Source organism: Scyliorhinus canicula, chromosome 10 (assembly GCF_902713615.1).
Source record: "Scyliorhinus canicula chromosome 10, sScyCan1.1, whole genome shotgun sequence".
In the NCBI taxonomy this organism is placed as follows: domain Eukaryota; kingdom Metazoa; phylum Chordata; class Chondrichthyes; order Carcharhiniformes; family Scyliorhinidae; genus Scyliorhinus; species Scyliorhinus canicula.
Window position 1 is genome coordinate 137,272,843 of NC_052155.1, and position 14,487 is coordinate 137,287,329.

General features: G+C 41.8%; 1 protein-coding gene across 4 annotated transcripts in view; it reads left to right on the plus strand.

The window, feature by feature from the left end:
- Positions 1 to 14,487, plus strand: part of bend5 (BEN domain containing 5) — a 253,252-nt gene that overhangs the window by 161,153 nt on the left and 77,612 nt on the right. The window contains exon 8 of one of the 4 annotated variants that reach the window (XM_038809773.1): positions 6,017 to 8,317. The exons of 2 other annotated variants lie outside the window; for them this stretch is intronic. In XM_038809773.1, coding sequence (XP_038665701.1) covers positions 6,017 to 6,043 — 27 coding nt within the window. In that variant the 3' untranslated portion in view covers positions 6,044 to 8,317. Of the gene's footprint in view, positions 1 to 6,016; positions 8,318 to 14,487 lie in introns of those variants that run through there. One more of the 4 variants, XM_038809774.1, reaches the window with a different exon arrangement.

Consider the following 14,487-nt stretch of genomic DNA (forward strand, 5'->3'; position numbering starts at 1 on the left):
GCTTGTGGGAGGAAGCCGGAGAACCCGGAGGAAACCTCCACGGACACGGTAAAAATGTACAGACTACACAGACAGTGACCCAAGCCAGAAATTAAACCCAAATCCCTGGCGCTGTGAAGCAACAATACTGACCACTGTGCTACCCCTGTACAACAGCAACACCCACATTACTCGCATCAGGGGCCACCTTAAATTGCTTATCATGATTCGGTGTCACCAAAACTGATGCAGTGGTTAACATAGTTTTCAGATTGTCAAATGCCTTCTGACGTCCTATACAATTTCTGTGTTTTTTTTTTAAAGTTCAGTCTGTGGATCTACCACATTGCTGAAATTTGTCATGAATTTTCTGTAGAAACCACTCATGCCCAGAAATCACAGAACTTCTCTTCTTGATAGTAATGGGGTACTTCCCAATAGCTTTCATTTTCACATTCCGTGGAACCATCAGACTATGTCTAACAGTATGGTCTAAGAATGTGACTTGGGCTTTTGCAAACTCACTTCTAGTCAGGTTTACAACCAAGCCAGCCTCCTGTCTTTGATCAAATCATTTTTTTAAATGTTCCAAATGCTCCTTCCACATTTGACTGATCGCCACCAGATAATCTATGCACACTGCACAATTCTTTAGTCCAGAAATGACCTTGTGACTAGCCCATTCTTCATTCCAAATGGCAGAACTTTAAACTGAAAGAACTTCCTTCACCTTTTCTTTTATTTTTATAAATTTAGAGTACCCAATTATTTTTTTCCAATTAAGGGACAATTTAGCATGGCCAATCTACCAACCGTGCACATCTTGGGGTTGTGGGGATAAACCCACGCAGACACGGGGAGAATTATTTCACCCTTTATGATAAAAGTACCAGCCAGTATCCTGTAGGTCAGTGAATTTTGGTAATAAAATGTGATTGTCCCACCTTTTCAATACAGTCTTCCAAACTCGTAATAGATCATAGAATTTTGCAGTGCAGAAGGAGGCCATTCGGCCCATCGTGTCTGCACCGGCTCTTGGAAAGAGCACCCTACCCAAGGTCAACACCTCCACCCTATCCCCTTAACCCAGTAACCCCACCCAACACTATGGGAAATTTTGGTCCCTAAGGGCAATTTATCATGGCCAATAGGATATGAATCTGACTTTGTAACTGCATTGACTTTCCTATATTCCACACCCATTCATCGTGTTCCATCTGGTTTTGTTACCATCACCATAGGTGAGCTCCAATCACTGAAACTTACTTCAATGGTACAATTCTTAAGCATGCCTTCAATCTCCTGTTGAGCCTGTGCCAACTTGAGTGGATTCAGTCTATATGGATGTTGCTTAATTGGAATAGAATTCCCTACTTCTGCATCATGTATAATAGGGCAGCACGGTGGCGCAGCGGTTAGCGTGGTGACGGGAACCCGGGTTTGATCCTGGTCCCGGGCCACAGTCCATGTGGAGTTTGCACATTCTCTCCGTGTCTGCGTGGATCTCATACCCTCAACCCAAAAAGATGCGTACAGTAGGTGAATTGGCCATGCTAAAATTGCTCCTTAATTGGAAAAAAATTATTGATACTCTTAAATTTATATTAAAAAATACATCATGTAGAATCATCTTTTGTACTTCCTAGTTTGTTCCCACATATAGCTCTATGTGACTGTAATAGCTCTTTCAGGTCACTCTGATTTTCCTCATTGTCCAATCTGTCAAATTCAGAATAATCTGGATTTATCTTTTTTCCTTGAGTTACAATGACTAACGCCTCCTCCTCTTCTCTATCAAACTACTGTTTGAGCATATTAACATGACTGAGTTTCCCTCCTATCTGGCGTACTTATCAAATAATTCACCCTACTCAATTTCTTTTCAATTTGATAAGGCCCACTAAATCTTGCTTTTAATGGTTCACTTGCCATTGGTAATAAAACAAATACTTTCTCCCCACTAATAAAACTACGAGTTTTTGATATCTGCATCTTTTTTCATCACATGCTGTGACCATTTTAAATGCTTTCCAGCCAACTCCCCAGCCCTATTTAATCTCTCCCTAAAGTTTGACACACAGTCCAACAAGGTAGTCTCAGATTGCTGACTCACCAATTTCTCAATTTAAGGTGTCCTCTCACCTTATGGCCAAAAATCAATTTGAATGGACTGAATATAGTTGATTCGTTAGCTGCATCCCTAATTGCAAATAGTACAAATGGAATTCCTTTATCACAATCCTGTGGATAATCCTGACCATAGATCCTCAACATGGTCTTTAATGTTTGATGCCACCTTTTTCACACTCCGTGATTCTGGGTAGTATGCAGTTGATTTAAATTGCTTTAGTCCTAAACCATCCATAACTTCTCTGAATACCTTTGTCATAAAATTAGATCCCTGATCTCACTGTATTTCTTTTGGTAGTCTGTATCTGGTAAAAAGAATTTAGTTAACGCCTCTACAATCCTCATTTCTTTTTAAATTTAGAGTGCTGAATAATTTTTTTCCAATTAAGGGGCAATTTAGCATGGCCAATTCACCCACCCCTACACATCTTTTTGGGTTGTAGGGGTGAGACCCACTCAGACACTGGGAGAATGTGCAAACTCCACAATGACTGACTGGGGCCGCGATCAAACCCGGGTCCTTGATGCCGTGAAGCAGTACTGCTAACCACTGCACCACCATGCTGCCCCATCTACAACCCTCTTAGCTGTAATATTTTGTAATGGAATGGCCTCCAAGCCTAGTAGGCACATCCATTATGGTCAACAATACCGACTCGCACTTTTTATCTTCGGGAGTCCCAAGCAATCAATTAGGACACTTGTAAAAGATTCCTCAAATACCAGCATGGGTATTAAGGGTGCTGGTTTGATTAACGCTTAAAGTTTTCCTATGGCAAATTTCAAGTGCATCCTTATGTAGTGCAGGTCAATAAAATGTTTTTGTATTTTTGCTCGCGTTTTCCTTGTCCCCAAATGACCCTCAACCTGGGTCACAAAACTGAATTTGATGCTGAAAACCAAACCTTGATTCATAAACTAATTCAAAATCATCTGCCTTTCTGCTGCCTGTCTAGCGGTTTTAACCCTTTGCTCTTCCACATGAGTTCTCACTACTACAGGAAGTGAATCTTTAAATTCCTCCAACATACCGTATATACTTGCGTATCCTGCGATCTCGCGTATCATGCGACCCCTAAAGTTTCGTCCCCAAAACATGATTTTATCATATATCTTATGTATCATGCGAGTCACTTTTTTGAGATACCAGATGACACTAGGCTAGGCTTTCCGCCGTAAACAACCGAATGAGAAACAGCTGTTTTGCTGTTTCTAATCACGATAATAAACAGTTACCTAACACATAACAAGTACCGTAACACATAACAACGATCGAATACATTCTACCCTTAGCCACTATGGAGAAAAGATCTGCGAAGAAATATACTGCCAAATTGAAGCTGCAAGTTGTTGCCGAAGCGGAACAAAGCAACAACGTTAAAGCTGCAAAGCTGTTTGGTGTCGGAGAAGGCATGAAAAGACACATTTTACGGTTGTACTAACGTGTATGGCAGATGGGACGAAACTTCCTCCAATGGTTATCTTTAAACGGAAATTAATGCCCAAACTAAAACTTCCAAATGGTATCATTGTCCATGTCCATGAAAAAGGATGGATGAACGATAACGGCTGCAAGATTTGGCTGAAGAGAGTTTGGGAATCAAGAGCAGGTGGTTTACGACGCCAAAAAAGTTTACTTGTGTGGGATATGTTTAGGTCACATCGAGTGGATTCTGTTGTGAAAGCTGTTCGTGAATCGAACACCGATATAGCAATCGTTCCAGCTGGCTTGACTAGCATCGTTCAGCCACTTGACATATCCATTAATAAGCCATTTAAAGACAATAAAAGAAAGAAATGGAATGACTGGATGATGGAAGGAGAGAAATCATTTACGAAGGGAGGGAATATGAAGGCTCCGGATTTGCCTCTACTGTGTTTGTGGGTAAAAGAAGCATGGGCTGAGATAGATGGAGATTTGATTGTTAAAGCATTTAAAAAATGTTAAATAGCAAATGCTTTGGATGGAAGTGAAGATGATGCTTTATTCGAAGATGCAGGAGAAGATGATGAAAATATTGAAGACCTGGAAGATGATCAGTATGACGACTGCCTCGATGAAGAAGAATTCCAAGCTTTATTTGATGATGACACTGATAACAATGAAAGCGAATTTGAAGGATTTTAGTTTACCTGTAATAGTTAATTAACCTACATATGTATTCCTGTTTTATATTTCATTATGTCCAAAAATAATTATAATAGTTTCATTAACTACTGGGTACTATTTGACTTACCGTAAATGGATACGGTCTGCTTAACAGCCTAATCTTGGCCAGCACTTCACACCCGCAAATTTTGTATCTCGCGTATCATGCGACCCCCCAAATTTAGGTTACAATTTAGGTTTTCAAAAGTCGCATGATACGCGAGTATATACGGTAATTGTTTTCTTAAGAGTGTCATCCGTTTGGTTTATTTTTAATGCTCTTATCCACCTATCAAAATTTACTTGTTTAATTCTTTAAAATTCAATATATATCCGACCTGTTTCTTTCCTTAGATTTCTAAACTTTTGCCTGCAGGCTTCTGACACTAGTTCATATACACTTAATATGGCTTTTCTCACCTCATCATACTCCCTAGATACGTCCTCTGATAGTGTTTCAAATACTTCACTCGCTCTACCTTCTAATTTGTTTGAACCAGGAATACCCACATGGTCTTTGGCCAATTCAGTTGCTTAGTCACTTTCTCAAATGACACTGGAAAGAAGATTTCATTGACTAATTGTTGAATGGCATCGGGAGCAACAGAGGATTCTTGCGACCGGACCTGCGCACTCTCGCACATGTTGGGTGAAGTACTGCCGCTGATGTGAACTTTTTTTTTTCCAGTTAAGGGGCAATTTAGCATTGCCAATCCAACTTTTGGGTTGTGGGAGTGTGACCCACACAGACACGGGGAGAATGTGCAAACTTCACATGTCAGACAGTAACCTGGGGCCGGGATCGAACCCGGGTCCTCGGCGCCATGAGGTAGCAGTACTAACCACCATTTTTGACTGCAACTAGGATTAGGAAGACTGACAATCGGGGAAGACCAGTTTGCGTTGAAGTGATAGAGGGTCTGGACTGCAGGGATTGCGTTCGTAGCAAAGTTACATGGGCTGTGGGACACAGGAATTTCCGAAGTCTGCTGACTCTGCCCGGGTCACTAGTGGAAAGATTGAAGCACACAGGCATAAAAGAGGAAAGATTTCATAGTTGCTTGTTCAAGGGATTGTTTGTGCCGTACTTTTCAATACAGTCGGAAGGGGGGAATGTGTAGAACCTAACAGCGAGGATCCAAAAAGCGCAGGAAAAATGAGCGCCATGAATGTGTTGATGAGGATTATGAAACATTGAATTCATATGAAGCAAGATTCCAATTGTTTTTAATAGATAATCGGACACCAGAGGACCTAAAGGTCACAACATTTCTCAGCTTAGCTTGCCGTAAAATGTTTACGCTGCTACAGAAGCTTTTTTACCCAGCAAAACCAGGAGAGAAGTTCTTCAGTGCATTAATAACAATTTTAGAGGGACATTTTGCCCCTTAACCATTCTTGATTACAGAAAGATTCCAATACCACCACTTTGGTCAGGAATAAAGTGAAACCATTTTACAGTTTGTAGCATCTTTGAGAAGATTAGCTCGATATTAGGGCTGGTTTAGCTCACTGGGCTAAATCGCTGGCTTTTAAAGCTGACCAAGCAGGCCAGCAGCATGGTTCGATTCCCGTACCAGCATCCCCGAATAGGTGCCGGAATGTGGCGACTAGGGGCTTTTCACAGTAACTTCATTGAAGCCTACTCGTGACAAGCAATTTTCATTTTTTCATATTACTCTTCGAGACAAACTTTGTGGGTTATGCAGTGAAGCAATTCAGAGGAAGCTACTTACTGTAAGCAATTTAACTCTTTAGATGCTGTGGACGTTGCCACATCTATGAAGCTTGCAACGAGAGAAGCTTCACAGATAGGGTCTAGAGCAAAGATCCACAAAATGGATATTGCAAGGAACAAGGATGCAAATGTGCAACCATATCACCATTGTGCACAGGTTAGACACTTCGTGGGGAATTCTGGAGTAAATCAAATACATGCAGGAACTATGGTAAGAAAGACCATATTGCCAAGTTGTGTTGGGCTCAAAAACATCTACAGCAAGTAAGTGCATGAAGAACAACACAAATATGGAATGTAGTTGTGTACATATTAGTGGATGAAGCTCATGATCACTCAAAAGACAGCGAAACCGAACTACTGCAAGAGCTGAAGCTAGGTGTCTTGTCAATGCAGGCTGATCAACAAGGTTTTTGAGCATATCCAAAACTTGAAGCTCATGAAATTAAAATGGAAGTGGATACGGGTGAAGCAGTATCACTGATAAGTGAGACAATTTATCATCAAAAGCTGAAGCATCTTCCTTTAAAATTGTCAAATGTGATCCTAAGTACGCGAAAGAGGTTGTACCATTAATAGAATGCATTATGGTGAAAGTGGAAGCAAATGGGCAGATGCAAAATTCTGTGTTCATGTTGTACTATGGAACTTTTCCTGCCCTATTTGGCAGAGTATGGTTGGAGATTTAAAAACTACTATAAACCCAGTTTTGTCCGTAGATGATTATCCACTGCCGCTGATTGAAGACTTGTTTGCTGGACTTTCTAGTGGACAGAAATTCAGTAAAATTGAGTATACTCAGGCATATCTGCAGCTTAATGTGACTGCCGAATCACAGCCACTACGTAACACACAATGGTCTGTTCCATTACAGAAGACTTCCTTTTGGAATGACATCTGCCCCTGCTCTTTTTCAAAGATCCAGGGATAGAATACCAAGTGGGTTGAATGAAGTATAATATTATTTAGATGACAGGAACACTTCGACAATTTGACAGTTACCCTGAAGTAGCTACAGAGCCAGAACCTGAGAGATCAAAGGAAAACTGTCTTTTTCATTCATCCATAAATTACCTTGGTCATATCAACAAAGACGGTTTACACAAAGACCCAAAGAAAATGTCAAGAGTCTTAGAAGCACATCGTCCTCAAAATGTGACACAATTAAAGTTGCTTTTAAAATTGATGAATTTAAATGGTACATTTGTGTTGAATTTAGCAACACTATTTAAGCCTTTACATATGTTGCTGTACATGAAACAGGCATGGCACTGGTCAGAAGAATGTGAAAATGCATACAATACAGTGAAAAGCTTTAATGAAGTCAGAACTGTTGACTATAATCCAAACATGCAGTTGCAATTAGCTTGTGATATTCATCGATCTTTCCTTTCTTACTTGAATGCATCTCCATTATCCTGCATTGAAGCTAACCACTGTATTTTAAATGCTCTTGCTGTGATTTGACAGTCCCTGACCACACCAAAGGCAGCTAAATGCTTGCTGTGAAAAAGAGGAAGGCAAAGCACTTGATGAAAGCAAATTACTGCGGATGCTGGAATCTGAAACCAAAAGAGACAATGCTGGAAAATCTGAGCAGGTCTGGCAGCATCTAATGTTTCGAGTCCAGATGACCCTTTGACCCAGCTTTGATGTGGACGATGGGGGATCTCTGTTGGGAGTCTGATGGGGAATGGGCATGATTTGCAGTGTGGGGAAGGGGGCCCCTCCAATGGAATTTAAGGAGGCACCTACGTTCCATAATTACCATCTTGGCACACCATGAGGTCCACCACGTCAGTGCCATGCTTGGAAATACGTGCATGAATCCACACCCGTATGAATTCTGACTGAGAGGGCAGGAACATCATGGGGGCAGGGAGAATCGGGTTTCCAGCCGTTAATTGGATGCAAATGGGTTCCCGTTTTTAGCAGAATCCGCAATTCTCTGTTGGATTGGGAACGCCACTATCAGCGGCAAGTGACTGAGAATCGGCCCAACACATCAGGGGATCTGTTGTATAAATGTTAATTGTTGTTGGACTAATTAAGTAAAGAGGGAGGAGTGTTGGGTATCTAGGAAGGTATTCTTGCTGGTTCTGTGTCACATGATGTGTAGTGACGTCAGCAGAGTGTTTCTGCAGGTTTTAAGCACCTTGATTGTATGAGCAACACACTTGTAAAATGCAATGAGAGGTTTTTTTAAGAACCCAGAGTGTGGGAACCTCCATACCTTTTGTCTTTGCACAACAAAGAAATATAATATTATCTTTGTACAATTAATTCTTGAAATAAACTCTGCCACACTAATTTCATATGAATTACCAATGTTATTTTTTTCTCATTTCAAAATGGAGACCACCCACACAAACGATTCATATTTTACACTTGCTGAATAAGTTGACCCCTGTTTTTGGACAGATTTTTGGAAGCTTCAATGGTCGCCAGTTGTATATTCAGCTCTGACAATTAGAACACAAGAACTAGGAGCAGGAGTAGGCCATCTGGCCCCTCGAGCCTGCTCCGCCATTCAATGAGATCATGGCTGATCTTTTGTGGACTCAGCTCCACTTTCCAACCCGAACATCATAACCCTTAATCCCTTTATTCTTCCAAAAACTATCTCTCTTTATCTTAAAAACATTTAATGAAGGAGCCTCAACTGCATCACTGGGCAAGGAATTCCATAGATTCACAACCCTTTGGGTGAAGAAGTTCCTCCTAAACTCAGTCCAAAATCTACTTCCCCTTATTTTGAGGCAATGCCCCCTAGTTCTGCTTTCACCCGCCAGTGGAAACAACCTGCCCGCATCTATCCTATCTATTCCCTTCATAATTTTATATGTTTCTATAAGATCCCCCCGCATCCTTCTAAATTCCAACGAGTACAGTCCCAGTATACTCAACCTCTCCTCATAATCCAACCCCCTCAACTCTGGGATTAACCTAGTGAATCTCCTCTGCACACCCTCCAGTGCCCCAGTATGTCCTTTCTCAGGTAAGGAGACCAAAACTGAACATAATACTCCAGGTGTGACCTCACTAACACCTTATACAATTGCAGCATAACCTCCCTAGTCTTAAACTCCATCCCTCTAGCAATGAAGGACAAAATTCCATTCACTTTCTTAATCACCTGTAAACCAACTTTTTGTAACTCAAGCACTGGCATGAGTCTCTCTGCACAGCAGCATGTTTTAATATTTTATCATTTAAATAATAATCCCTTTTGCTGTTATTCCTACCAAAATGGATAACCTCACATTTGGCAACATTGTATTCCATCTGCCAGACCCTAGCCCATTCACTTAATCTATTCAAATCCCTCTGCAAACTGCCGGTATCCTCTGCACTTTTTGCTTTACCACTCATCTTAGTGTCGTCTGCAAACTTGGACACATTGCACTTGGTCCCCAACTCCAAATCATCTGTGTAAATTGTGAACAATTGTGGGCCCAACACTGATCCCTGAGGGACACCACTAGCTACTGATTGCCAACCAGAGTAACACCCATTAATCCCCACTCTTTGCTTTCTATTAATTAACCAATCCTCTATCCATGCTTGACCCTTAATGCCATGCATCTTTATCTTATGCAGCTATCTTTTGTGTGGCACCTTGTCAAAAGCTTTCTGGAAATCCAGATATACCATATCCATTGGCTCCCCGTTATCTACCAAACGGGTAATGTCCTCAAAAAATTCCACTAAATTAGTTAGACACGACCTGCCCTTTATGAACCCATGCTGCGTCTGCCCAATGGGACAATTTCCATCCAGATGCCTCGCTATTTCATAGAATTAGATCACAGAATTTACAGTGCAGAAGGAGGCCATTCGGCCCATCAAGTCTGCACCGGCTCCTAGAAAGAGCACCACGGTTAACACCTCCACCCCATCCCCGTAACCCCACCCAACACTAAGGGCAATTTTGGACACTAAGGGCAATTTATCATGGCCAATCCACCTAACCTGCACATCTTTGGACTGTGGAAGGAAACTGGAGCACCCGGAGGAAACCCACGCACACACGGGAAGGATGTGTAGACTCCGCACAGACAGTGACCCAAGCCGGAATCGAATCTTGGACCCTGGAGCTGTGAAGCGACTGTGCTATCCACAATGCTACCGTGCTGCCCACGGTATCCTTGATGATAGATTCCAGCATCTTCCCTACTACCGAAGTTAAGCTGACTGGCCTATAATTACCTGCTTTCTGCCTCCCTCCTTTTTAAACAGTGGATTCACGTTTGCTCATTTCCAATCCCCCGGGGCCACCCCATAGTCTAGTGAATTTTGATAAATTATCACTAGTGCATTTGCAATTTCTCTAGCCATCTCTTTTAGCACCCTGGGATGCATTCCATCAGGGCCAGGAGACTTGTCTACCTTTAGCCCCATTAGCTTGCCCATTACTACCTCCTTAGTGATAACAATCATCTCAAGGTCCTCACCTGTCATAGCCTCATTTCCATCAGTCACTGGCATGTTATTTGTGTCTTCCACTGTGAAGACCGCCCCAAAAAACCTGTTCTGTTCTTCATCCATTTCCTCATCTCTCATTATTAAATCTCCCTTCTCATCCTCTAAAGGACCAATATTTACCTTAGCCACTCTTTTTGTTTTATATATTTGTAGAAACTTTTACTATCTGTTTTTATATTCTGAACAAGCTTACTCTCATAATCTATCTATACTTTTCTTTATAGCATTTTTAGTAGCTTTCTGTTGCCCCCTAAAGATTTCCCAGTCCTCTAGTCTCCCACTTTGCCACTTTGTATGCTTTTTCCTTCAATTTGATACTCTCCTTATTTCCTTAGATATCCACGGTCAATTCTCCCTCTTTCTACCGTCCTTCCTTTTTGTTGGTATAAACCTTTGCTGAGCACTGTGAAAAATTGCTTGGAAGGTTCTCCACTGTTCCTCAATCCTGTCTCATTACACAGGACCAGACCTAGGGCCGCTTGTTCCATCGTAGGTTCCATTACATACTGTTCTAGGAAATTATCATGGATACATTCTATAAACTCCTCCTCAAGGCTGCCTTGATCGACCTGGTTAAACCAATCAACATGTAGATTAAAATCCCCCATGATAACTGCTGTACCATTTCTACATGCATATGTTATTTCTTTGTTTATTGCCTGCCCCACCATAATGTTACTATTTGGTGGCTTACAGACTACTCCTATCAGTGACTTTTTCGCCTTAATATTCCTGATTTCCACCCAAATCAATTCAACCTTATCCTCCACAGCACCGATGTCATCCCTTACTGTTGCCCGGATGTAATCCTTAAATAACAGAGCTACACCACCTCCTTTACCATCCATTCTGTCCTTCCGAATAGTTTGATACCCTTGGATATTTAACTCCCAGTCATGACCATCCTTGAACCATGTTTCAGTAATGGCCACAAAATCATAGTCATTCACGATGATTTGCGCCATCAACTCATTTACCTTATTCCGAATACTACGAGCATTCAGGTAAAGTACACTTATCTTGGCTTTCATACCTCTGTTTTGAATCTTAACACCTCGACCAGTAACCTCTCGTAAGTTATTTTTCCTCTTAACTTTTCTCCTAATTTTCCTAGTCGTTGAATCCATATTTTTTTTTTAGAGTGCCGAATTCATTTTTTTTTCCAATTAAGGGGCAGTTTAGCGTGGCCAATCCACCTAACCTGCACATCTTTTTGGGTTGTGGGGGCGAAACCCATGCAAACACGGGAAGAATGTGCAAACTCCACACAGACAGTGACCCAGAGCCGGGATCGAACTGGGACCTCGGCGCTGTGAGGCAACAGGGGAACCAATGTCTTCATGTAACAACCTGCCGCGTCGCTTTCCATTTATGTTTTTACTTCCCGTTTATTCCTTTTAGTATTACTGGGCCTATTCACTAAGCTCCCCTCAGTCACTGTACCTTGTACTGTCGCCCTTTTTGACTATGGCCTCTGTGCCTTACACTTTCCCCCTTACTGCCTTTTGTTTCAGTCCCTGTTTTACTACCTTCCGACTTCCTGCATCGGTTCCCATCCCCCTGCCACATTAGTTTAAACACTCCCCAACTGCTCTAGCAAATAGCCCCCCTAGGACATCAGTTCCAGTCCTGCCCAGGTGTAACCCACCCAGTTTGTACAGGTCCCACCGCCCCCAAAACCGGTCCCAATGCCCCAGGAATCTGAAACCCTCCCCCTGACACCATCCCTTCAACCATGTATTCATCCTAAATAGCCTGTCATTTCTACTCTAACTAGCATGTGGCACCCGTAGTAATCCTGAGATCACTACCTTCGAGGTCCGATTTCTTAACTTCCTTCCTCGCTCCCTGTATTCTGCTTTCAGGACCTCATACCTTTTTTTTACCTATGTAATTTGTACCGATGTGTACCACGACCACTGGCTGTTCACCCTCCCCGCTCCAGAATGTCCTGTACCCACTCTGAGACATCCTTGACCCGAGCACGAGGGAGGCAACATACCATCCTGGAGTCTCGTTTGCGGCCACAGAAACGTCTACTATTCCCCTTACAATTGAATCCCCTATAACTATTGCACTGTCACACTTATCACCCATCCCCTCTGTAGCAGAACCAACCGTGGTGCCACGAGTTTGGCTGTTGCTGTTTTCCCCTGAGAGGCCATTCCCCTCAACAGTATCCAAAGCGGTATATCTGTTCTGCAGGGGCATGGCCACAGGAGATTCCTGCCCTACCTGCCTTGCTCCCTTGCTCTGTCCGGTGGTCACCCATTCCCTTCCTGCCTGCGGAGCCTGAGCCTGCGGTGTGACCACCTCTCCATACGTGCTATCCACGATACTCTCCGACTCGCGGATGCTCCAAAGTGTCTTCAGCCGCCACTCCAGCTCTGAAACTCGAGCTTCCAGGAGCTGCAACTGGAGACACTTCCTGCACACATGCTGACCTTGGGGACTGGAACTATCCCCAACCTGCCACATGGAGCAAGAGGAGCAGACCATGCCTTGCAGCTGTCCTGCCATGAATTATTCCTTTAAATTAAACCTTTGAAATTAAACTTTAGAAAGATGTTTTTGTGTCAGATTAAATCCAATCCCCATGTACTTTTTAATTAGAATTTTTAAAAAACTGATTATTTATCCCTCTTGATCTGACAACAAATTAAAAATAGGTATTTAATTGAAATTTTAAAAGTTAATAAAATCAAATTAAAAATATTAATTTAATTCAACCCAAAATAGTTATTTAAGTCAAATTTAAAAATGTTTTAAAAGTAATTCAAATCAACTTAAAAATGGTAATATAAGTCAAATCAAAACTAGTATTTAAATCAGTAACTCCAGATATTTAAATTTAGCCCAGTATGCCTTTTAGCCAATCAGGTTACAGTCTCCTGTGACAAATTAAAGTTAGATTGCAGTCCATTCAAAGTACAGCGTTCCTATTGTGACAGACTTGGGTTAACTAAATAATTTGGTTGGTTATTCAGTAAAGCAAGCTAATTGTACATGAAACTCCAGACATAAACAGCAAATCAGTCATCATTTTTTGAGTGAGTAATAAAATCATGCAAATAAATTAACCCTCTGGTTGCATTCACTGCAATTGGATGCCTATCAGGAACATAGTAGGAAGGAAAAAGAAAATAAATTATGGTTCAGTTGGTCAGATAGCAGTAGGGAAATGCTAGAATAATGAGGGACATGGTAACAGGACAATTAGGAAATAGTATGGTTGAGCAGAGTCAACAGACGTTTAGGAAAATGATACACATGCAACAAAGCTTGCATGGTCTTTGAAGATGTTGCTAGTAGGATGGATAAAGGGAAACTAGTGGAAGTACTAAGTAAATTATAATCCTAACCCCTTTTGGAACTATTTTGAATAAGGTGTACTCTTCAGATGGTCACTTTCATGTACCGTTGAGAAAGACAGGTCTCAGAGATACTTCAGTGGGTTTGAAGAACTGATCTAACTCTTCCTGAAGAAAACAAAAACACTAGAGAATATTATCATCCTTCAGATAGCCTTTCTTACAAGTTTTAGCCAGTTTATAACAACCCAAATATTATAAGGGTCCGGGTAGCTCTCCTCAGTCTGTACTCTCCATTGAAGGGTGTACAGAGATGGGTTCTCAAGTTTGGATACAGAAGTCTATAAGACAATATATTTTGTCAATTATATTAAAGTTTATTCCAGAACCCCCAGTGGGAGAGCACGGTAGCACAGTGGTTAGTACAGTTGCTTCAGAGCTCCAGGGTCCCCGGTTCGATTCTCGGCTTGGATCACTGTCTATTGGAGTTTGCACTTCTCCCCATGTCTGCGTGGGTTTTCTCCAGGTGCTCTGGTTTCCTCCCACAGTCCAAAGATGTGCAGGTTAGGTGGATTGGCCATGCTAAATTGCCCTTAGTGTCGAAAAAGGTTGGGTGGGGTTACTGGGTTACAAGGATAGGGTGGATGTGTGGGCTTAGATAGGGTGCTCTTCCCAAGTGCCAGTCCAGACTCGAT